General features: G+C 41.7%; 1 protein-coding gene across 2 annotated transcripts; it reads left to right on the plus strand.

The window, feature by feature from the left end:
• The first annotated feature begins 8278 nt into the window (after window positions 1-8278).
• LOC139933718 (uncharacterized) lies at window positions 8279-24771 on the plus strand. Of its 2 annotated transcripts, XM_078284383.1 has the most exons (17): window positions 8279-8637; window positions 11885-11916; window positions 15021-15053; window positions 15340-15402; window positions 15492-15524; window positions 15664-15699; window positions 16182-16223; window positions 16351-16400; window positions 16498-16550; window positions 16680-16906; window positions 17546-17805; window positions 22337-22462; window positions 22667-22802; window positions 22929-22976; window positions 23103-23174; window positions 23352-23642; window positions 23790-24771. In XM_078284383.1, the coding sequence occupies exons 1-17, from the start codon at window positions 8588-8590 to the stop codon at window positions 23816-23818; spliced, it is 1581 nt and encodes a 526-aa protein (XP_078140509.1). In that variant the 5' UTR covers window positions 8279-8587; the 3' UTR covers window positions 23819-24771. The 2 variants fall into 2 exon arrangements, with proteins under 2 accessions (XP_078140509.1, XP_071784010.2); XM_071927909.2 differs by lacking the exon at window positions 15021-15053.
• Window positions 24772-25548: the final 777 nt, after the last annotated feature.

The raw sequence follows: 25548 nt of genomic DNA on the forward strand, positions 1-25548 counted from the left end.
AAGAATGACAGACGGCTCGGTAAGCTGTTATGGAAATACTCTATATGAATGAATGAATTAAGTAAATCAGTCGGTATAATTTGTTGCATTGCAAAGAATCAATGACTGCATAAATCATTATCTACCATGTATAGGTTGGCTAAGGTCACTTTCCAAGCCTTATGTCCTTATTGGATCTGAAAGGATTATGGCTCTCTCTTCCCCAGTGAATAGGATTTACGATATTATGATACTATAGAAGACACTGCAGCCTGCTACTTTATCTTAAATAAAGAGGATCTTGGTGATGAGATATAGCCTAGACAATCTGTTGTCAAGTCTTCATGATGTAAATCATGTGGAGAATCCTTTTAAACACAGAACATTTTTCCCCCCTCTGTCTTCACGTTACTCTTTGTCACTAATAGCCAGTCTGTATTCGTTCCTTTCCTAAACAAGGCCTAATGCACAATGTACCAAATCCAATTACCGGAACATTATGATGTGAAATTCAGTAGAAGGGTAGCATCATGCAGCCTAATTTATGCAGCATCATATTTCTGCCTGTAATCTGCCTCTATTAGGGAAATGTGATCGCAGGGCATACTGCTTTAACCAAATAAACAAACACACAATCAATAGCCTGGGACAGTGGTTCTGAAAGTGGGGTCCGGAGACCCTTAGAGTCCATTATTTCGAGGGATTTCCCAGTATTTCTAGTTATTCTACTAGAATAGGCTATGTTATTGACTGATGTATGACTATGATTAATGATCACAGCTTTCTACAGAGTCTCCACACTAGAAAAATAGTATCTCCGCAGCATAGAAAGTAGTGGTGTAGTCCAAATCTAAGACATAACTGGAAATAGAGTACTTATGAAAACACAGTGTATTTTAATTTACCAATCAGCATGATTTATTTGATTCCTCTTTAGATTACACACAGTCATGCATGAATTTATCATTTTTAAAGTCTTTGTGTTTTTCACTGATCACAGGAATCCAGAAACAACTTATTAAAATATATTCCCTTCCCTTTCCTCTGTTTCTCTTGTTTGTCTTTTCTCTCGGACTGTGTGTCCTCCTCAAGCCTGTGCCATCCCACCACTTCCTGCCTCCTTTTTCCCCTCTTTCCCTGAAATCCACCACAAAGTGCTGGTCTTGGGTGAGCAAGATTGATTGAATAAATTCTCTTTTTATCTCTCTCCCTCCCTCTTTCTTATTCTCCCTCCATCTAGAAGGAGCTTTCAGCAAACACATCACACTAATTGGAGACCAACTACATCCCATAGGAAACAGAAAAGGACAAGTGTTCTGCTTTTTTTTTCTTCTAATACTGTGTACTAGTATATTTACTGAAAGTGGAGTTTCCATGATCTAATAGAGATGATGAGATTTGTGAGTCCTTGATGCAGATCGAGGCGGGCTGATAGACAGATGTAGAACGAGAGAGAGAGTTGAGATGCAAGTGAACCAGTAAAGAGGCGATACGGCTACAGAGAGAATCAAGGCTGACCAGCACAACAAATCTGTTAACACCAGTTACACAGAGAGGGCTGTGCTCTTGATGCATTAGCTGGAATGAAAACATAAAGTTGTATCCTCCTGTATGGCTAACAATTAAAACAATAACACGCTGACTATATCACTGTAATAAACGTACTGCTCCATATGCTTCCATTAATCTAGCACAAGGGCCTCTTGTGTTGTGCTTAATAATTCAGCCTTATGGGGTCCATTAGCCCCGCATAATGATGAATGGCAGCGTTCATATCCATGTGTCAGAGACGTTGATGTACGGACCGCCCAATGTTCAATGTCACGGTTATCACGTTTGCATTAATTATGAAACAAAGAAAGCCTTGTCAGGCCCTGGGCTTTGTTAATGGATCCACTGATGGCTCTGGGTTTCTCTTTGTTTGCACCAGAGCAGAAGTCACAACCTCAGGGTTGCTGACCTGGGACCAGCTAAATCCTCTGTAAATTCAGACTTTCTGTATTTATGGAAAAGGGGAAGGGATCTTGGATCAGATTTTTTAAGAGGTGCTATAGTGTCATGAATTGAATATATAGTGTCCCAGTGTGTGTCTGTGAAGACATTTGTAAAGCATCTCTTTATGTTTAAGCATGTATAAGTATGGGTGTGTGTGTGTGTGTGTGCGTGTGTGAATATCCACATAGCACATAGAATGAGCCTTATGCTGGCTTGTTTAATGTATTTTCTCTGTGTGTGTAAGTACTGTATCTGTGCAGTATTAAGCCCAGAATTGCAGGATATGTGCGTGGGTGTCATCAGCGTCTGTGTATTCCCATCAGCTTGGACTCTAATAAAAAGCAGGACCTGCAGTCAGGGTAGATTGTGTGAATCCAGAAAGTCCCACACCACAGCTATTTCACACCCACGTACTTCCCTTAATCTTATCGCTCTGCTGGCTCAGAGATCTTCTAAGTGTATGGGATTGTGTGTGTGTGTGTGTGTGTGGAGCGGGGGTACACATACTTTTATGTATGGAGCAACTATAGTTATGTTTTAGTGCATTTGTGTGGGTGTGTTTGTGAAGTTTAAAGCATTTTCTTTTTCCCATTTTTGCTTTGCTGGACAGTATGTAGTGGAGAGGGACTGGAAGAGAGAGGGGATGACATGTGACATACAGGTCATGGGATGGACTTGAATTCACAACATTGCAAGTGCATAGTATGTACTTTGTATGTGCTTATCTGCAGAACTAAACTGGATGAGTGTCGGTGGATGTGGTCACTAGCAAATGTGTTTGAAAGAAAGTGTGCGCCTGTTACCTTTATGTGGCTTGTTCTCCCAGCGTTGTGTATTTCTTGGCTTGGAGATGAATCAGGATCCAGACTTCCTTTGAGGAGAAAGACTAAAACCCGCTCTGAGAGGCCAAAAAATCCTTGCAGAAGAGTGAAGGCTAAAATCACTTTTCTATCTCAAGGGAATCCCTCCAGTCCTCTCAATAAGCCTGATGAGTTGGGAGGTTTTGTGCTGAGCTGGGCTGTTTTGACAGTACAGTGAATAACGGGGAGTGAGTATAAGGTTGCCCTTAGATGATGATCTTAGGCCATGATACGCTGGATAACATTTAGACGACTCTGATGGGCAAAAGCACTCAGTGATTTGACTCAGCGTTGTTGCTTTCTATTCACATGGGAGCATCATGTTGCCAGGAAAGATTTGAATACATATTAATCGCTGCGTCTTTCTTTGATGGCTGTTGGGAATACTGTCCCTCTATATTGCCCCAGAAATGATCACTGTAATACTAAGCTTGCTGATGTTACTCTCTGTATAAGAAATCAAGTAATTTTTTTATGATTTATATTTTTATTGAATTTTCAAACTCCACAGCATGTACCTACAACTAGACAAACAACAATGAGGGATATAAATGAAAAAAAGGAAGGGGGGACGGGTGGGTCATTCAAAAACAATAATAAAATGACATAGTAAAGTACATTTTCTCTCGTTCACATCTGGCATCTGAGATCAATACAGTCATGCAGCATTTTTCATGTCATAAAATGCACAATGGACAAACATTGTATTCTCACAACTTGTGGCTCAGTACTAATCTAGTGCCTATTTGCAAATGCGACGCAGTTCCCCCACATAGCAAGAAATCAACTATTAAAGAAAGGAGATTCTATTCTTACTAAATAGGATGCTGTTTTTCTGTTGGTTTAAACTTTGTGATATCTATTTGACAGAGCAGAAGGGTCAGAGGCACACAGTGTTGTTCTTAGTGTAATTACACAATGATAGGACAACATTTCACTTCTCCAGTCACCTTGTTACAGTTTGTTGCAGTTAATTGTGCATCTCCAGGTCTAATCCAACAGTATACTTTTTATCCTCCCAAGTCCTGTCTTTTTCACCATCTTTAATACTCTGCATTTCGAGTTAACACACACACACACACACACACACACACACATACACACACGCAATCTCAGACAGATTTAATAGGGAAAATTCTCATCAGAGGGGGATGAGTCGGGGGGGCAGACACAGCTTTTCCTGGAGCGCTGAAAGCCCCCAACCAACCCCAAGGATAGAGGCACCCTCGTTTACCCCTATAAGATAACCCGTCTACCAACACCCAGCTGCAGATGACTCAGTTCCTGGGGTAGACTCACACACACACACACACACACACATACACACCACACAGACACCTGGAGGTTAAATATAGGATAAAGTTTTCCCGTTCCCACGTGTTTTGAGACTGGAGGCGGAGGGCAGGGGGATTTTTGACCCCCTGCCTCCGCACTACTGCACTGACTCACTCACGGAGGGGGGGGTCTGTGCCTCCAAAGGTGACTAGACTGCGGCCTTCAGTCGTGTCTCTCCTACTAAACGCCCACGTCGCGTCCCCGGACTCATCCCTCTGTGGCCCGTGTGAATGCACAGAGTTCCCCGAGGGCTCAGAAATAAGGAATCAGCAACAGTGTGCGAGAGAGAGAGAGAGAGAGAGGGAGGTCATGACACAACACACATTATACAGAAACGCTGACAGGCTTGCTCACAGTATAATATAGAACAATAAGCGGGGAGCTTGTGTAAGAGACGGGAGGGTGTAAACGAATGTGTACTTTGAAGCAGGAAGAGAGGGAGAGGGGCAAACTCATGAACTCGCATCCAAGTTCCCCGGAGACCGCGCTGACACAAGCCTCTCTTTTTCCCCCCCTCTTGCCTAAATTATGGCCTCCATCCCTCTGTTTCTTCCTTCTTCCATCCCTCCATCCAGTTTTATGGATGTCAAGAGACAGGAAATCTGTTAATATGTGAAAATGCACAACAATTAAAGCCAGTCCCTTCTGGTGGGAGGGGGAACACTGCCAGAGTCCAGATGCCTCTTTGGTTAAATCTGTGTAGGTGTCAGATCCACACACCAGTGACTCCAGGAACAGACACGTCACAAGTCAGCTTGACAAACACAAAGCTGACATGAAACATAACTTAAAGATGATCTTGGGACTCACTCTGGCGTCTTCCACAAAGAACCCATGCAAGCATCTCTGCACATAATAAATTTAACTACCGTGATATACTGTAATCTTAAACTGTGTGCGTTTTAAAGGAAGATACTAGTTCTCTTCACTTATTGTTTCATTTCCTCTATTGTACTTATCTGTAATGCTACACTGCAAGGCCCTTTAATTTGCTTTTTTTATTTTTTTATTTTATCTCACTTCCCGCTTTAGGCCAAGGGTTGAAAATACAGCATAGAGTGTCATTGTGTCAAAGATTTCCAGGTACCAGAGCAAACTCTATTGTTACTGTTGTGCAGAAACAGCTTGTTTGGCATATTTTTAGGTTTAGCTTTAGTTTATTTGCACATATAACGCACTGGAAAAGAACGAAGAACAAAAGAAATACAAACTGTGTGGGCGAGGCGACGAAACCCCAAGGGGCTCATAAAAACATCTCAACCCAAAAGCAAAAAAAAAAAAATACATGACAACAGAAAACAACATCAAAACTCAACACAGAGGTGAACAGTAGAAAAACAACAAAAATGTATAAATAATAATTAAAATAAAGAACTAAAAAAAAGTGAATATAGCCCCCGTGCAGATAATGGTAATGAAATCATAGGAAACGTCACAAGTTCAGTCACAAGTTCAGTCACAAGTCATCAACGTTTGAAGCTAAGTCCAAGAAGCAATCTGCTATTAAGTCCAAATAAAGTTACGTATTGTTGATTCCAAGCCCTGGATCTGTCTGAGTATTACAACACTGCTCTGCTGTATTCCAGGCTTTTATACTTTCATATAGAGAGGTCATCCTATTGATTGCACAGTAAAGAATCTTAGAGAACCGCTAAGTCTTAGGCCCATGCATTATACATTATACCATTGTAAGTGATTGAATGAGGTTGCCTCTAAAGTCTTCCGTGGCTGGACCATCTCCAGACCCTCTCCCATTTTCTCTATGTAAAGGTGTTGCTCTTTGTCCCTGTTCACCTCTATCTGGCTTCTTTATGCAAGGCTGCAACAGGCAAGGCTCTTTTGTTACTATGGATCGTTCCAGCGATAACTCAGCCTGGATGGCAAAATGGCCCATTGAAATTGAAAGGATATGGCGTTCCTCATCTCCAGAGTAAGAGGATACCTTTTATGCATCTGCATGTGTGTGTGTGTGTGTGTGCGCGTGCGTGCATATAGGTGCACAAATGCTTGCATGTGTGTATGTTATAAAGAGAATGCCTGTGTGTGAACATGGATGTGTGCTGTGTGTGTGTTTCCTGCATGAGGATCTGTATCCTTATACGTGTGTGATTGTGAGTGTGTATGTGCGTGCGTGCGTGTGTGTGTGTGTGCGTGTGTGTGTGTGTGTGTGTGTGTGTGTGTGATGGATAATGACTCTGTACAATGAGGGCTCATATTAACCCTCTAGGGCAGATGACATCACCATTTCCAAACAGGTTGGTCCATCTCTAAAAAAGCCCTGTCATACTCTACACCGCCATACACACACAAAGGAAGGCTGTTTGGGCCACAGCCCAGGCCAAGATGATATTAGTAGTTGCTTTTGAGAAAGACCTTTGTAAAGACCCTTTTTTTAAAATCTGAGACCTGCTTTTTGTCCGACCTTTTGAGGGTTACAATACAATCAAGATATCACATGATTCCATATTGTACTAAGTGCAGCTACAGCATGAAAGCACAAGCGAAAGGCCTTTGTCCTCCCCTCCTTCCTTCCCCCTTCTCCCCCTTTCTTTCTTCTATTCTTTTCTCTGATTTCCTCTCCTCCTCTCCTCCCCTCCGTCTCTTCTCCTCCTGACCTTTCCCGTCCAGCCATGTCCTCGTCTCTCTTTTCCTCTCCTCCACTCCTCTCAGTTTATCTCCTCTCATTTCCCGGGGTATCAGTCTCGCCTCTCAGCCTGATGTTGTGTCGTCTCTCCCTGTTCCCGAGGAGCTGATCTCTCCCTTTAGACTCTGAGACTTGGATCATTTCTCTGAAGTCTTCTGCATCTCTCTCACCCTCCCCCCTCCACACACACACACACACACACACACACACAGACATAAATCCTATGTACCATATTGCAAACTATATAACCTAGCAAACTACATATCCTTCCACGAGAGACGGATGGATGGAGAGAGGAAAAAGGAAAAGGATCAATGAGTGGAAGATCAATAGGAAAGCCCTTGATCCTTCACTCATTCGTCCCTCCGGACATCACACACACTCACAGAGAGCTCTCCTTCCTTCTCTTGCTCTCTCTTCTCTCTGAGCAAGCTTATGCAATTGTTAAAAAGAAAGTTGGCTGGTTCCTTACACATTTTACTATTCACCATGTGGTATTGTGATATTCTGATCTGTCTTCATTATGTCAAATAACACAATTCGTGTTTGAGAGGTGGAGAAGTGTTTGTGTGTCTTCCGGTGCAAGAAGAGAAATCTGGTGAGGCATGGTAGTCTACCTCTCTACTTCTTTCTGTTGTCTAATGTGACATCTGCTGGTGTCTTGGCTGTAGTGCAGCCTTGTAATCTGATGTGCACGTTTTCCCGCTCAAAGTGACCTACTTGCACTGTGGGATTGTGGCTGCACTGTTTCTGTGTGTATTTAGAGAAAATGTGCAATTTAAAATTTTCTCTCCAATTAATACAGACGACTTATTTGGCCTATGTACAAGGCTTGCATGGTAGTATTACATATATGATAGTAGGAGTTTAGTATTGCATAATACTATCATACACCATTCTCTTCCTATTTACATTTTACTCCATTGGAATAATTATTCCCCTAGTCCCTAGCAAAATATGTAAAAGTTTAATTTCAGGATTTTTTCATTTGCTTTAGCAGCACAGTGACAGACATAATGACAGAACGTATGAAAATGTCTATTCTGATATTAGGTTTCACTCTCTCCACTGTTATCAGTCCACCAGCCACAGGCCAGACATGCATTTCTGCCTTAGATAATGTCTGACAACAAACATCCACTCAGTGCGGCTCCCCAGCCTGACCTATATATCTAACAGGGAGTCCCTGATGTTAAGAAGTTTGGAAACCCCTGATGTCAATGTGACCTTACAAAGCTCTCACACTAAAGGCGGGATGATGCATCCCCGCCCACCACCAGGGCTCGTTGGGTCGCTTTTATGCATTGCGCCGCAACTGCGCACTAACGCTGATCTTTACAGTTCTCCTGTGCAAGCAATAGGCTCATTATTGGGAAGAATGATTGTAAGATCTGCGCTTTTTTTATGCACCCACACAAGTGTAGGATTTCTGATGGTAAACAGTAACACCACATTTAGACTGCAAAAGCGGTTGTTGACTTTTTTTTTTTTTTGGCTTTGGGAGCTATGTAATGTTTTTTTGTTAAACTAAAGTGTTTTATTGTGCTGAAGAAGGGATGCTTAGCCCGAATGGCCAAGTGGGTCCAAGTTATTAAACCACGAGGACTCACTGCGGCAGTATTTACGTAGTGCTTTTAAGTGTCCGTGGACAAAGGAGACACCGAAAGCCGATGCTAGGCTCAAATAACCTCTCAAAGGGACCAGGTGCTTCTACAGTCCGCAGCTTCACGGTGGAGAAACAGAAAGTACAGCGGAGTGTGTGACCGACGAGAGGATGGTGGCGGAGATGGCGAGCTGTGGAGCAGCTTGTCACCTGGAGGAAGGGTAAGGATAAGCCTTGTGCAATTACTATGAGAAATACAGGCACGATGAGCATGTGTTTAATTACTAGGTTTATACAGATATATTTGCCTTTATAGTGTGGACAATAAATAATGCCCGCTCTGGATGCAAAGCTAAAATGGCTTGTCCTCAACACAGGAAGTGGGACCTCTGTCACTATCGGCTAAGCGTTAATCTGGTTCTGCATGTTGAGGAAAACAAACAAGCCTATAATAGAAATAATTGCTCCCTCGGTGCAATTATCTTTAATTGAACACAGATCTAAAGTGGAAGGAAGAAGGGCGCCATTATCTCTTTGTTGCTCATTGGAGCCTCTCTCCTCTGCATGCTGCTGTGTTGTTGCATAGTGATGACTCACTGTGTCACTACTGTCTATTATTGTCTATTTGGAGACTGTATTACAAGTAAGTAGGCTCCCTGTTTGATAATGACAAAGCTAATCACTCACGATAAAGGACTACAGTAAACCTATAATATATTCCTGAAGGATAAAATAGAAATATCACAGCAAAAGTCCCAATGGGAATAAATGGATCAAAGGATCAAGAAATGACCTATAAGCTCACCATTGAGTACAACAGACACACTATAAGTCCCTATAGGAATATTATATTGATACCACAGGAGAGAAAGTTGACCAAGTACAAGGAAGTCACTATAAACAACAGACCCACTATAACTTCCTATATTTCAGTTTTTCGTTACGGATGATGATGATATGAAGCCATGACACATGCAATTATTTATCAGCGTCTAGCCACAATGCAATGTACAGTATTCATATAGATTAAGCTGAAATCAGCACACAAAAGGTAGCTGTTTTTCAGGTCCTTCTGAATAGTTAGTTATACAATATTAATTAGGCCTATCTGTTGTGCTGTGAACCACAGGCAGGCAGACCGGGCAGGGGAGGTGATGTTGGCGACTCAGTGTCCTTAGGGAATGCTGCTTTGTTGTTGCCTGGATATCATTCACCAAGTGATGAGGGCTGGGAAAAGTCCCCAAATGAACAAAACACACGGGGTATTATGCCATGATACTACATCCTGCAATGATACACAGTGAAATTAGAATTAAATGTACCATGTCCATAATGGCACTGTGTGCTGAACTGTGTCTGTGTTTTTAAGTTTGATGAAAAGGCTGCTTACGGAAACATATCTTTAATAAAGGCAGTCTATGACTATCACTATCACTATACAGCAATGAAAGCAGTGAGTCATAGTCTTTTTTACAATCTATTGTCATAGTATTAATGAGTGAAAGTATCAAAGGTTCGTTTTTTTTTTTTTTTTAGCACTGTGATACAGTCTTGTTTTAAACTAAAGACTGTGCTTTCCAACTGACAATAGTTTATCTGCACTCACATGTTTTCTCTGTTCACTGTGTTTATGCAAAGTTGTCTGAAACATAAATGTTGTGGCCTTTATCTTTATCTTTATCTTTCAACCAGAGATGAAGCGAGAGCCTGTGAGAAAATTTGGCTATCGGGTTTTGTAAGAGGAAGTGAGAACCAAACAGAAGTGAGGAGAGAGAGAGAGAGAGAGAGAGAGAGAGAGAGAGAGAGAGAGAGAGAGAGAGAGAGAGGGGTTGAGACAGAGAGAGAGGGGTTGAGACAGAGAGAGCCTGAGAACTCATGCAGAGAGTGTGGTCACCGCACGGCACGTCAGAAAACATTTGAGGGATGGACTCAAGGATGGGAGGCAAAGTTTGCTTAAAGATAACGATTACCACGGCAACTAATGAGCCACAGCTTTGTTGTGATTATGTCTGTCTGGCCGAGCTGAGAGTGACATGACCTTGAAGAGTATAAACAGTATTTCCGGTGCAGATGTTTGAAAACAATAGGAGAGCGCTCTGGCTTATCATGATTAACAGAGGCCAAATATTCGGGTAATATTTGATCAGTTGTAATATTCCTTATCTCCACACGCACAACTTTGCTTTTTGATCACCCAGCTCTTTGTATTTTTACGACTGAGAGAGTGAAAGAGGAAAAGCCCACAGACACAGGGCGAGACGTGACCTACTTTTCCACGCGTACTTGGTGGTGAACTTGTTCTTCTTGTGCGGTTGGCTGTGTGACGGCACACTCTATTCCCTCTGGCTCTGGGCAGACCTCAGACCTGTTGCCACTTGTTGGAGCTCAGGCTGTGTCAACAGGTTGCACCAGTCCTCTGCTCAGATGCAACATGTGGATGGCACATTTGCACTTGGATTTTGTTCATTGTTTGTATACGATCCTCATTTCCACACACCAACAGATTCAGAGAGCTAAATAGTCACGCTGAATTACTTCAAACATATATACACTACCAGTAAAAAGTTTGGACACATGCATTTTTCTTTATTTTTGCTATTTTCCACATTTTAGAATGAAGACATCAAAACTATGAAATAACACAAATGGAATTATGCAGTGACCAAAGAGGTGCTAAACAGATCAAAACTATCTTACATTTTAGATTCTTTAAAGTAGCCGCCCTTTGCCTTGATGGAAAGGCAAAGGCTTTGGAAAGAAATTCATACATAGGCATCAACTTCACTATTTATATTTGTCTAAAAAACAAATTTCAAGCATTTAAGCATAAGCCTTTAGATCAAAATGGCTTTAAGATAATGAAAAACCTAGTACATTCAATCGGGTGTCCAAACTTTTGGCTGGTATGCAATTGCATTATAATTGTAATGCAGTTATTACTGATGCTGGAGGGCACTGAAATCGATGTGCAGTGACAGTTATGGAAGTAGATCAGCGGGAAGGGCGTTGATACAGCAGTCTCCCTGTGAATGTCAGCAGTTTTGTTTAATGGCAAGAGTATCCACCCAGTACCTTTCCATGGCCGGCTTCCCGTCCATCACACAGCAGTCTGAAAGTGGGTCACACTGGAGGCTAGGGGGAAGGTGAGGCTTCCTCACTGCAGGATGGGTTGGTGTTAGAAATATAAGAATGTGAGATGTTGGCAGCATGCACACGCTTCCTGTTTTTGTGCTTCTCTAAACTGTATGTGTGTGTGTGTGTGTGTGTGTGTGTGCGCTCCTTTGCGAAAGCGGAAGTGGTGTACTACCATTGATACAAGATGGTACAGCTGCACAATTTGACAAGCCCCATGCCTTCTTCCCTCTTAACTTGTTCCAAAAGCGGTCTGCTTATCCCCTCAAGGTCTTGCCTGATTTCATGGTGAAACCCATTAAAAGTTATTTCAATGTTATCTTTTCTACCCCACAGAGATGGAGATATCCCTGCTCCTGACGGAAAAGGTAAACACAAACCCATTTCTCCCTCCCTCCCTCCCTCCCCTTTCACTCTCTGTTGCTCTCTCTCTTTTCACTTTCTCCCAGAGCAGAAGTAGGGCTACGTGTTGCTAAAATGTTGCCAGTGTTTTTACACAATGATTACAGTGATGACTCCTCCAGCACCTTAATATTAATAATAATAAACTTTATTTGTATAGCGCCTTTCTAAAAACAGAGTTTACAAAGTGCTTTACAGAAAACAAGAGAAACAACTCAAAAAAGACAGACAGACAGTAATACAGAAGACAGATAGTAGCTCAAAAGATAGACAATAATCGAAAGCACTGGGCAAAAACACAAGATTTAAAAACAGGATAAAACAGTTACATAAAGGCCAGTCTGTAGAAGTGTGTCTTGAGAAGTGATTTGAAAGAAGACACAGACTTCGCGAGCCTAATTTCCTCTGGCAGGCTGTTCCACAGTGTAGGAGCTCTAACGGCAAATGCCCGGTCACCTTTAGTTTCCAGTCTAGACCAGTGGTTCTCAACGTGGGGTCCGGGGACCACCAGGGGTCCTTGAGAGAGTTCCATGGGGTCCCCAGCAAATTGGTGAATTGTTAAACTTCAAACTTAAAATTAGAGAATGTAGAAGAATACTATTTTGATCATAGGTTCACTGTTATCTCTCTATCTACAATACAGATAGTCATCGAATTCTGGACAAAATCATGTCTAACAAGAAAAATATTCTCAGATTTGAGTTTGAGAGACAAAATCGTATCAAATGGGGTTCCGTGGCCCAAATGTGTTTGATGTGAAAAAGGTTGAGGATCACTGGTCTAGACCGAGGAACAGCCAACAGAGCTCTGCCCGACGATCTCAGGCTGCGCCCTGGCTCATATGGGGTTAACAGATTTTCCAGGCCTAGACTAGTTTTAAAAGTGATCAGAACAATCTTGAAATCAATTCTAAAAAATGACAGGCATCCAGTGGAGGGAAAGGACGTTTGGCACCTGGCTGTTAAAACCCTGGCAGCTGCATTCTGTAGGAGCCAGAGGCGTGAGAGGGACTTTTGACTGAGGGAGGGGTAGAGGGAGTAGAGGGAGTTGCAGTAGTCAAGTCGGGAGAAGATGAAAGCATGAATGACCTTCTCTAGGTCAGTAGAAGATAAGAATGGTTTGATTTTGGATATATTTCTCAGTTGAACGAAACAGGACTGCGTTACCCTCATCACCTGCTCCTCAAAGGTCAGGTTGGAGTCAAAATATACCCCTACATTTCTGGCCTTTCAGTATTCGGTTTCTCTAAAGTGTGCATCCCCAACTATTATTCGTCACTTTCATTTTCCTTTTTTTATTATTTCCCTCCTTCCTCTCCTTTCCGCTCTCTCTCTTTGTCTCTCTTTACCGTTCTGAGTCTCTACTTTTCTTATCATTTGCCTTAAAGGGCAAGAGTTATGCTACAGGTCAGCCCTTCTTTTAGTTTCCTGCTTTGGTTTTTTGCTGTTTTTTTTTTTTAGACCAGCAGATGGCAGGCAACACCTGTGAAAAGATTTAAAGCATTGAAGCTGTAGAGTGTGTGTGTGTGTGTGTGTGTGTGTGTGTGTGTGTGTGTGTGTTAGTTCTCCACCTTGTTTGTCAGTCTGATTAAGGGAAGAGGCTGTGCCGGAGTGGAGAGGGATGCCTGCTGGCTTAGATGAGGCAGCAGCAGGGAGAGAGATAGGCCGTAGGAGGCATATGAGGACAAGGGGAGAGGAATGGGGGAGAGAGAGTGGGGAGAGAGGTGAAGCAGACAGATGGAGAGAAGTGGAGGAGAGAGATTGATGAGGGAGGTACTGCGAGTGGAGCAGAGATGGCCGTGTCTGCTTGTTAGTCTGAGATAAAACTCTGTGGCCCAGAGAGGATGGGCTCCATCCATTAGCCAGCCAGGCACTCTGCCAGATGGCCCGGTCCACGGACGCTCACTGCTGCCGGGCAGAAAGGGATAGCGGCTCCCCTGGATCCATCTATATAAATGTGCCAGACTGTTAATGCATGGCGCTTATCAGAGGCTTCTTTACAGGGTGCCTCAGTTCAGATGCAAAGGAATGAGGGAGATATTAGGGGAGTAAAAGCTGAGGTGCTGAGGGTGTTTTTGATGACTAATATGAAGAAGACGCATATTGTTTTTACTAAATGTGCATAAACACAGAAGCACGCTAATTTCATATACTGGACACATTCTCAGAAACAAAAGGTAAAGAGTTGGACTTTTTGTCGCTGGGGGGCTGTACCTTTTTAAAGGATAGTGCAGTATAGGTAAGTTCAAATATGGAAAGTAAACGTTGAAGTAAATAGGGTGAGTGAAAAGTATAATGCACAGATGAGTTGAAAGGGCATTTCTATGTGGTTTCACTTGAGGTTTTCTCTGCTCGCAAATAGAACTTGGTTAGTCTGAAAGTAAAAAACAAAACAGCATAAATGTTTTCTATGTGCATGTTACTCTCCCTTCATCACCATCCAATAATATGTTCGGTTGCAATAAGTGAATGATGATAAATACAACATTTACAGGTTTTTGTGTGCTGTGTGGTTCTGTTTTCTGCAGAGGGCCTGTCCCTTTCCAGCTGTGGTTTTTAGGGGATAGAGGAACTAAAGTTGAGAGTTGACCCTGTGGCTACTGATAATGCAGTGACTGCCACATAATGTGATAACCGTAAAAATGTAATATAAATGTCCCTCTTAATCGGTTGAAAGTGTAATTCAACCTTTTAAAGTAACACATTTCCAGATAATTTCATCATATACATCAACTGGCAAATATTACCTCATAATGGGTGTAACATCATTTTAACTGATATAAAAATAATACTGACTAATAATGTGATATGTTGTAAGAATAAGACAACTGCAATAACTCACGTTATTGGTCAATATGATTACATCATTAGTCATAAATATGTTACACCCTTTTGACAAAGATTTTGCAACAGGTTTTATCACGTTTATGACCGATTTAGAGGGACGTTTTATTACATTTTGGCAAGTTATTACAGTATCCAGCAGTGTTTCTAGTTATTATCAGTCGCTACAGACCCCTCAGCATTAACCTCAAAACAATTACTAATTGGTTAACCTTGTGTTGTTACAGGTAATCTGACTGAAAGTGACGGCAGTGGCTCAGGTGAGTGTAATAAATCAGTTGGTCATTCCTGATAACTCGTTCACAAACTTAAGACACATGTTAAGACATCTGCTGAAAAGCTCACTTCTTCTGACATTTCATTTCTTATGTTCAACTTACTGTATATACAAATTTAATTTTGTATCCAGCGCACTACACCCAAATCCCTTCTCTTGTAACATTCAAACTTTGTCCGATCAATCCCTTTCACTCCTTGTTACTTAAATAAATCCATATGAGAGGGATGCATGAGAGATTTGAAAACTTTCCGCTGAATTTCTAACAGAGAACGCCGGCACGGAGGAGAGCTCAGAGGGAGAGGACGATGAAGAGGAGGACGAGGATTCTGGTGAGACGGACCTATCATGCCGCTCTTCCACACTGCATACCTCCACGTCTCTGTTCCTAACCCTCCCCTCTTCTTTTGTCTTTCCACAGAAGGCTGCGCTGAGAAGGATGGAGGAGAGGGAGGTAGGAACTAACATCCCGTAATCAATTCATAGTTGAGCTCTGAGTCTCTGTGTGCGCCTGGAAATGCAAGGATATTGTGAGATAAAGAACGCACAGTGTTAGAAAAGGTTTCACTTTATCTCCTTAATGTTCTTTGCAGACATTGAGGAACTTGATGCTGTGGATTCTAATAATGGTGAGAGAAACATAGCATGAAACAAAATCATGTCTGAACAAACTCTGAATGCCTCATCTTGACTCCCTCAAGTCTTTTGCATTTATTGCATGTCAGCTTGTGCAAAACGAATCAAGTACAAATCTTGATATCAGCGTTGCCAGACTGTAAGACTGGCCTTTTTTTTTCAAAATCGACATGTTTTTGTTGTTTACATCTGGACTGCTGCGTCAGCTTGTTGTCATTGCCTACTATGTTCTTCTTGGTCACTAAGTGGAATACATAACCACGTTATAACACCGTCCACAGTGCATGATTATGCCACAACATTTCTGACACTACCGGAGCTTTTTTGGAGCTTAGAATCTGATGTGAAAACTTTGTCCAGGATGGTAAAATCAGAACCAAAGCTGGACAAAATTGCTCGGTCTGCCAGGGGCTTTACGCAGGATTTCAGCCCCTTTCATATGATAATGATGGACTTCTCTTGTTTTACCCTCCAGAGCCAACGCCTGGACCTGAAGCAGAGGTTTCTAATGGGAAAGGTACTATCTGTTATCCAAAGATTAACAAACAAGTCTTAACTGAGGTTACAGCATGACCTGCACACTGGAGATGGTGTCAGTTTTCTTGTAACTAACAACCTATTTCTTGTTACATGCGTCCTGACAGATGAGATGCACTTCAAATTATGCTGTGAAAAATGCAAAGCCATCCAACAGGTGAGTTTGAGCAAGTTTGCCCAAACCAGATATTCTTCTAACAGAAATATGGCTCTTGATGATTCTAAATGAGAGGCGGTGTTGGTTTGTCTGACAGAGCCATGGCAACGAGCAGGTTACCCCCAGGAGGATCTCAAAGGGACGCTTACAGTGAGTATCGACAACTTGTCTCTGCAGCCGCTCTCCATCTGCCCACTGGTCTTGTCTGGTCTCATTAATACTGACTGTTTATGTATCATTGATTGTGTGTGTGTGTGTGTGTGTGTGTGTGTGTGTTAGGGTACAGCTGGAAGGAGAGGGGACATATGAGTGTTCGGTTACAGGCCTGGTGTTTGAAGTATCAGAGCAGGTTCTGGTACGCTACTCCGTCCTGTCCTGGTCCAAGTTCGGCATGTTCCTCCGGGATTCCTGGAAGTTTGCTGGACCCATCTTCAACGTGGACACGGTCAACAAGGATGCGTCGGTCCTGAAGTCCATCCAGTTCCCCCACTCCCTGTGCCTGGCTGGTGAGAACGTAGACTCGCTCTGGGTTGGGTGGTGGAGCAGAGAGCTGTATTTTCACAGTTGGATAAGATAAGATAAGATAAGATGAGCTTTATTGATCCCCGAGGGTAAATTCGGGAGAAGGGTTCGTCCGGGATATGAACCCGGGACCTCTCGCACCCAAAGCGAGAATCATACCCCTGGACCAAAGTATGATAATGGAAAAGGTAGATTAAGATGGCGGCTTCCTGCAGTGACTTCCTGGCCCATACAGCAGTGCTATGACCACCAGGCATTTCCAACAAAGCTGTCAGACTGGGAGGTTATCTTTACCCAACTTATCCATCCAAATTTTCCCCCCAAAATTGTCATGAATTCAAGACTGTCATTCCAAAATTACATATATATATATATATTACATTTGAAAAAATGTACACCTATACTTACTAAATTATCGCTGGTGTGAATATAAAGCACATACTGTATATGGGTTTTTAATAGTTATTAGTCATCTTAAAGCTTTTGCTCACAAGTAATTTTTTACAAGAATCATCTCTGTTTTTGGAAGTATTGACTGAAGAATTTCAAGTAACACATAGTTTAAAGCTGTTCCATGCCAAACATCAAACCTTCCCTTCTCCCTCCCCCATGTCTTCACACAGACCCAGAAAGTGAGATGACATTCAGTGTCCTACACATTAAGGACAACTGTCCAGTCATTGAGCCAACGGTGGACCACTCAGGCAGCCATGTGAAGTGGAATGTGTCGTCCCTGTCCCCTGTTGGTCCCATCGTCCAGACCAACCAGTCTGTGGAGCACCATGGGGTGGTGCTGGTCTACAAGGAGCTGGGCATCGACAACAACAACAACAACTACAGCTTCCGCATCTATCTGGCCACCAACAACTCCTCTGACATCAAGGTGAGGGAGGGGGAGGGCGGGGTGGGGGGGTCAGCAGGTCTCTGGCACAGCTTACGGTGGCCTGTAACTGACAAAATAGATTACATTTTCAACAGAGGTTCAACAGAAGTGAAGACCTAATATACTGTATATCACAACGTAAAGTATAATAATAATAATGATAATAATAATAATACTGCTTTGTCAAATTGAATTTTGATAGCCAGTAATCTCAGCACCTGATCAACATCCCTATCAAAACCCCGCAGATGTATTATGGTATGGTATTTTTGTGCCATGGGACAGTAAAAATCATACTTATTGCATATTTAAACTGTGCCCTGAATGGAGGAGAAACAATGGCAAGTATAACTGATGCCATTGGTGTGTGTATTACTATAAGTTCAGTCAGACTTACATCAAAAGAGACTGGACCATTTATAGCAACAAATGGTGATACAGTTGTATTTGGTGGAAAAGGCTCTGCTCTTGAGGATTCTAATCAGATGAATGCAAGCAGCATGCAAGAGATTCTGCAGGGAGCACAATAAACCCCCCAAGGCATAGTAGACATAGGCCTATATCATTCAATAATATGAAAACCAACACAAAACCAGACCTAATTCAGAGATAGCTTGCACAAGCGTCCTGTGTACAGAGAATAGCAGGAGGAGGTTGGGGTGGTGGAGGGAGTTTTTGCATCGACTTGGGTCAACAGCAGCAGTGGCATGAATGATCAGCAGTGTGTGGCTGTGAGCTGTCAGATTTATAAAGACATATAAAGGTAGGAAATGGTTTCCATTGTTTACCTCCCCCGCCCCCCCATTTTCTTGCTGACTACTCAATTTCCTACCATATCCCAGTATGTATCACTGCTAGACCTTTTATTCCACCTGTGCCTCTCTCCACTGCCCTTTGCAATAATCTGATCAATATCCAGCCTCTGACCTCTTTACAAACTGTCTCTGTAGACATATCTACAAAGTTTGGTTTGCTGAATGTCAGATCTTTAACCAACAAATCCTTTATCTGTCAGAATATTATAATGTCACATGGCCTAGAATTTTTTATGCTGACAGAATCTTGGCTGAGTCAGGGTGATGCTGCCATTGATTGAAGCCACTCCCCCTGGTTATTCTAATTTCCATCTGCCTAGACCTTCTGGGCGAGGATGTGGTTTAGCGGTCATTCATAAAAATAATTTTAAATGTTCCCCATTTTCTTTTAGTAATTTTAACTCCTTTGAACATCTCAGCTTCCTGGTTGCCGGAAAAGCCCAGTCTATTTTATGTATTTTACTGTATAGACCACCTAAACCTAACAGCACATTTATTGAAGAATTTTCTGAGCTCCTCTCAATTATTATGCCCGTCTATGACAGAGTTCTCATTCTTGGTGATTTTAATATCCATGTGTGCTGTCCTACCCTCACTCTCTCTCATGATTTTGTCAATCTTATTGAGTCTTTTAATCTTGTTCAGTCAGTTACAGGTGCTACCAATTCCAAAGGCCATACACTTGATTTAGTGCTGTCTGCTGGTCTTACCCCAAATAATTTGGTTCTTGATGATGTCCCTGTATCTGATCACAAATGCATTCTTTTTAATGTTTTATTCTCTGCCCCCATTTCTACTCCATGTACAACTGTCCACTCTCGCATCCTCAATGCTTCCTCTGTCTCCAAATTCGGTGAGGCTTTCTCTACTGCCACTTACAATAGCCCGCCCCAGCTTCCTCACTGTTTTTAATGATACCTGTCTCACCATTCTAAACTCTATAGCTCCCCTCAAAGCTAGACCAATAAAACCGAAAGCTCTGCCCTGGCTAAATGAGCATACTCGGTCTCTAAAAAGAGGCTGCAGAAACGCTGAACGCATTTGGAAAAAAGAAAAAATACAAATTAAATTGGACATTTTAAAAGATCTCATGTCAAACTATCAAAAAGCAGTTAAGGATGCAAGGGCAGCATATTTCTCTGAGTTGATATCCAACAATCGTCACAATGCTAAAATCCTTTTTTCTGTATTAGACTCTGTACTGACTCCACCTAAAAGTCAAACTGCTATGGAGGCTTCCCCAGAAAGATGTGAGGACTTTCTCAGATATTTTACTGAGAAGGTGGATCTTATTCGTGGACAGATCCCGCCCCCTGGGCAAGATCTGTCCACCCCACCTAGTTGTCATACCTTTTTTAGCTGTTTTGAGTCCATTTCCCTTGAGACTCTAGTTGTCACTATTTCCCACATGAAATCCTCATCCTGCACCTTAGATATAATCCCAACAAAGCTGTTAAAACACATTCTTGGTACTGTTGCCCCATACATCCTTTCAATCATAAACATCTCACTGTCTACTGGTCTGGTCCCCTCTTACTTTAAACATGCCATTGTTCAACCTCTCTTGAAAAAACCTAACCTGGATCCTCATGCCCTCTGCAATTATAGGCCTATTTCTAAATTACCGTTTTTAGTCCTTGAGAAAGTTGTATCTGTGCCGATGATTTCTTTCATGAATAGCAACAACATTTTTGAGAAATTTCAGTCGGGCTTTAGAACCCACCACAGCACAGAGACAGCCCTCCTAAGGGTGACTAATGATCTTTTGCTTGCTGCAGATAAAGGTCTCTGCTCAATCCTAATACTCCTTGATCTTAGCGCAGCTTTTGATACGGTTGATCATGCAATACTACTCGATCGTCTGGAAAACTGGGTGGGGCTTACTGACTCAGCCCTCAGTTTTTTCAGTTCTTATCTTGCTGATAGAACTTTCTCTGTTGAGATAAGAAATAGCGTTTCTTCTTCTGTTCCTCTTAAGTATGGTGTCCCTCAAGGATCAATCCTGGGCCCATTACTTTTCTCCATCTATATGCTTCCTCTCGGCGATATCATCCGCAAATATAATATACATTTTCACTGTTATGCAGATGATACGCAGTTATATATTCCCCTAAATCCTAGTGATTCGACCAGCATCAATATCCTTAATAATTGCCTTTCCGATATTAAGTGCTGGATGTCTCAAAATTTCCTCCAGCTCAATGATAGCAAATCAGAAATCGTGGTATTTGGGCCTCAAAACTCAATCAACCTAATTCAATGTAAACTTAGTAGCTGGTCAGCCAATATTAAACCTTTCGCTAGGAACCTGGGTGTAATTTTTGGTTCTGACCTCTGTTTCGAGGAACAAGTCAAAAGTGTGGTACGGTCCTGTTTCTTTCAGTTGAGGAACATATCAAAGATAAGGTCCTTTTTGTCCTTTGCCAACCTTGAGAAGGTTATCCATGCCTTCATTACATCTCGCTTAGACTACTGTAACTCTCTCTATTCCTGTCTAAGCCAAAAGTCCCTCTCTCGCCTGCAATTAGTGCAAAATGCAGCTGCAAGGCTTTTAACTAAGAGTAAAAGGCAGGACCATGTAACCCCCATTTTAGCTTCTCTTCACTGGCTTCCTATTAGTTTTAGAATTGATAGAAGATTTTGCTTTTAACTTTCAAGGCGCTACATGGTCAGGCTCCTACTTATATCTCTGACCTTTTAATCCCCTATGAGCCGAAGCGCAGCCTGAGATTCTCAGGCCGGGCCCTTCTGACCGTTCCCACCTCCCGGCTTGCATCTAAAGGTGACCGGGCATTTGCCGTCAGGGCTCCTAAACTTTGGAATGCCCTGCCTGAGAATCTCAGGCTAGCAAACTCTGTGTTTTCTTTTAAGTCTCTCCTCAAAAACATTTTTATGTAAAGGCTTTTTTACTGTGATTTTTATTTCTTAGTTGTGTTTTGCTTTTTTTCCTTGTTTCTTAGCTCTATTTTTACTCCATTGATCTTGTTGCTGTAGCCATTTTTTATAATGATTGTCATTTCATTTTATTTATTTGTGCTTACTTTCTATTCTTCTCTTTTCTAGTGTTTTTATTCATGCTTTTATTTATTTATTGTAAAGCACTTTGTAACAATTGTTTTGAAAGGTGCTATATAAATAAAGTTTATTATTATTATTATTATATAATATAAAGGTGATTGAGCTAGCTCATACTGATCAGCTGATGTGCTGTTTGGATGGGACAGCTGATAGCCAATCAGCTGACGGCATGATTTGTCTTCTGCCTGAACTAACGCGCTTGTTGTGTGGTAATAAAGCCCCGTCTTCCTGTCACGCGTTAGAGTAAAAGTCACTCAGGAAGTGTGTTCGTGTTTGCGTGAGAATGTATTTCTGAAGATAATAATACTACATCGATAGTAAACCACAAAAACGATACGGTCATAGATCACTTCCTAAAACTCAGTCTTGTGTGTTTTTCCATCTGGTGAGTGTTGTAATCTGTCTATTAGTCGTGGTGTTGGCGGTCAGTAGAATGGGCAGAGTGTATACGTTGCTCTGACCAGCACCCACTAAGCTGACCAATGAGGAGCTCCCCCTCTGATCATGGAAAAAATTGTTCGTATTGGGTATTAATAACCTTTCAACCCGCTCATCGGAAGGAAGGAACTGACTCAGCTCTCACGTCCTCTGTCTCTCTTTTGTTGCTTCGTTGTGACCTGACCTTGTGTGTGTGTTAGGATATCGGCAAGGAGGTGCGCAGCTCTAAGAGGCGTTACATGAAGATAGAGAAGCCGCCCACCTGTAAGCTGGATGAGAGGCGTTACCGTCTCATGAGCGAGCCAGAAGGGGAGATCAACCCCGAGGTGTGTGCTTGTGTGCATGCATGTGTGTACGCTCATATGCATTAACCATTAACGTGTATATTGCAACTTTATGTATTCTGCAACAAAAAGGCCTATGTTGTGATTGCCGCATGCAAAGGAATTAATATGTAGTTTGCATTTGTTGTGTGTGCATTACACAATTAAATTGATATTATATTTATATATGTATATGTCTCTGTGCAGGACTTGCCATTTACCCTTGCAGTGACCAAGCTGAAAGGCTACTTTGAAGCATTCTTTGAGCAGCCTCCTCCCTTCAAATTGTCTCTCATAGAGACTGACTCAGACCAGACTGTATGGTCTGCCACCATTAGAGAAGGTACCTATGTGCACAGTGTCCTACATTCCTGTTTGTCCAGGTGTTTTTTTTTGTATTTGAGCTTATGTGCACATGTGTAATTGGAGTACTACAGTGTGATGATGCCTATGTTTTGCCTCCTCTCAGGTGACTGTGTGGACAACACAGTAGAAAAGCCAAGGAAAAGGACAGACAGTAAGCTTAATGATTTTCTTGTAGTATCCCTAAGTTTGAACTCAGTTTTGTTTTTCACATCACAGCAGGCTTTTCAGCATTGTAGTGCTACAGCTTGATTGACAGACACTTCCATCTCTCTCATAGGCAGAAAGAGGAGCAGCAGTGCATCAGAGGAAGAACTGGCCAATAAAAGACCTCGATGGCAGGACGAGTCAGGTGACCTTTCACTTCTTTATTATTACGACTTTGATTACACCTTTGTTTCGTTTCAATCAAGTTAAACAGAAAACAGCTAAACACAGCTAAACTTGGCTGTACGTCCAGATTTATCTCTCTGTCAAGAAATTGCAGAAATGAAATAAACTACCTATGTGTTTTGTGTGTCTTTTCCAGACGGAGTGAAAGCAGTCCTGTCCCAGGTCCAGGACATCTCAGAGAAGCAGCTCCTGCTGGTGGCCAAGCGGCTGGGGAGGGAGTGGAAGCAGGTGGCCATCTATCTAGACCTGAGCTCCAGGGAGCTGGAGGACATCCAGGCAGCAGAGAAGGACGTGACCATGCAGAAGCTGAAGATGCTAGTGGAGTGGAAGAGCAGAAGGCAGCCGGGGGAGGCCACTGTGTCCCACCTGTGGAAGAGTCTGGAGGATCTGGAAGACCTGCCAAACGAGGTCCATCAGACACTGAAAGGTGACACACTGCAGATATACACTACTACTATATACTACTACGATATAAACACAGTCTAATACATGATAATGATAGACACCCATAAACACACACACATAGTGGCTCAAACAAGTAATTGTTTCTTGTCTCTGTTGTCTCTGTTCCCAGACATGATGGACAACAGATCGGCTAAATGAGATGGGTATGACCTGGATGTCTGTTGCTCAATCATCAAGAAGAAAAACAGAAACACAGCATGGCAGGTTGACCACTGGTCCTCAATCACTGAATCTCTGCTTGTGAAATGTTTCCTGATGAGTCTGGACATGGGCAGGCCCCATGAGGCCCCATCTTCTCCTTTATGTTTCTCATTTGAATATTTTCTGGGCGTTCTATTGATTGATGGGTTTTAGCAACCCTGCATTTCACAAAAAGGTCCACTGTCTTAACCTTGAATGGGTATTTTTCATATTATGTTCAGAAGTGGTCCTTTGGTCCTGTAATGAATGCAGGATCAGCAAGCTGTACCTAAAAGGTACCTCTCTGTACCTAGAAAGGGACACTAGGCATTATCAGGAGCAGGAATGACCAACATGTAGAGGTCATTGGGATATTTGGTAGCTAATTCTAGCCAGCTAATTGTAGCCAGTTCTAGAGGTAAATGTACAGTAGGTGCTGCAGTGTTAAAACTGCATACATGGGGAAAAATCCCAACTATGTTTTGTATCTTGTTTCACTTTGACCTGTTATGCAAGTGGTACTTTTTGTAAACAATTAGGCATTACCACTTACTTCCATGTGATTGACCAAAGCATAATGGATTGGATATTTTGGATCTTTTGTACATTTGTACATACTTTTGTTTTCTACTGTGTACAGTTTTTTTTACTACTTTTTTAAACCTATGATTTCTTTTATAATGTACAGTATATACAGTATGTTGTTTGTTTATATGGTTTATTTGACAACACTGAACCTGTAAAACTGGTTGGAGTTATCTCAGAAGAGCTTGATAGTTATGTTTACTTTGTTTAGCTTGAATTATGAATCCATTCCTGCCCTCCTAAGATTGGGAAGCATCTTGTGTTTATGAGCTAAGACTGACTAAGACTAATTGTCCAAAAAAGTATGCACTGTTCAAAAAAAAGAATCATGCACATTTTAATTCAGGACTGAATTTAAATATTCTATCTGTTTCAGGGGCAGCAAGTAGCTGGCAACATTTACATTTCTTTTAGGAGTAATTTGTTTTATAGCTGTAACGCTTTGAAGAACTGAAGTCTTGAAAAATAAACATGCCTGTCATTTAAATAGTAGTATAGTTCAACTTTTGATTTTCACAGAGAAAGGTTTTTTTTTCTAGGAGAAATGACAATAAGTGATCTGAAATGTTGAGAGGTTTAGGATCATCCATGACAGTAGAAAACTTAATGCAATAATGTTTACATTCAGAGAAGATGATTTTTCCCTAAACAATTTACCATAAACATTCCAATCCATCCTCGTTGCACTTGTTTGATATATTATCAGGTTTGGGTCCCTCCAAGGACTCTGGGTATAATGGTAAAGATGCAAATCTTGACTGAATAAAATATCCTTTTTTAAAGAAAGATCTCCTGCATGTTTTTTTTTTCCCTTCATTTCTTACAGTCACCAGAGTACATTTTAATTTCATGTTATCTGTAGTTAATCTCATGTTATCTCAGTTACATAGGCATTATCAGTTTCCATATTCATTCTCATTGGTATTCATTGAGAATCACTTCTACTTCAACACAAGATAGCAATAAATACTTTATTATAAATACTCAATAATAAATAACATCATAGGCCATCAAATAAATAAATAGAATAAATATATCTCAAACACCAAATAAATAGATACATTTTCCCAAAATATTGGAATACATTCATACATAAGTATTTA

Source organism: Centroberyx gerrardi, chromosome 6, assembly GCF_048128805.1.
Source record: "Centroberyx gerrardi isolate f3 chromosome 6, fCenGer3.hap1.cur.20231027, whole genome shotgun sequence".
NCBI lineage: Eukaryota > Metazoa > Chordata > Actinopteri > Beryciformes > Berycidae > Centroberyx > Centroberyx gerrardi.

Excerpts from the sequence above, each read along its gene's own strand:
- LOC139933718 (XM_078284383.1), top strand. The coding sequence starts at position 8,588 with ATGGTGGCGGAGATGGCGAGCTGTGGAGCAGCTTGTCACCTGGAGGAA. Across the intron at positions 11,917-15,020 it reads CCCTGCTCCTGACGGAAAAG|GTAATCTGACTGAAAGTGAC; the intron begins GTAAACACAAAC and ends GTGTTGTTACAG. Across the intron at positions 22,463-22,666 it reads AAGGGGAGATCAACCCCGAG|GACTTGCCATTTACCCTTGC; the intron begins GTGTGTGCTTGT and ends GTCTCTGTGCAG.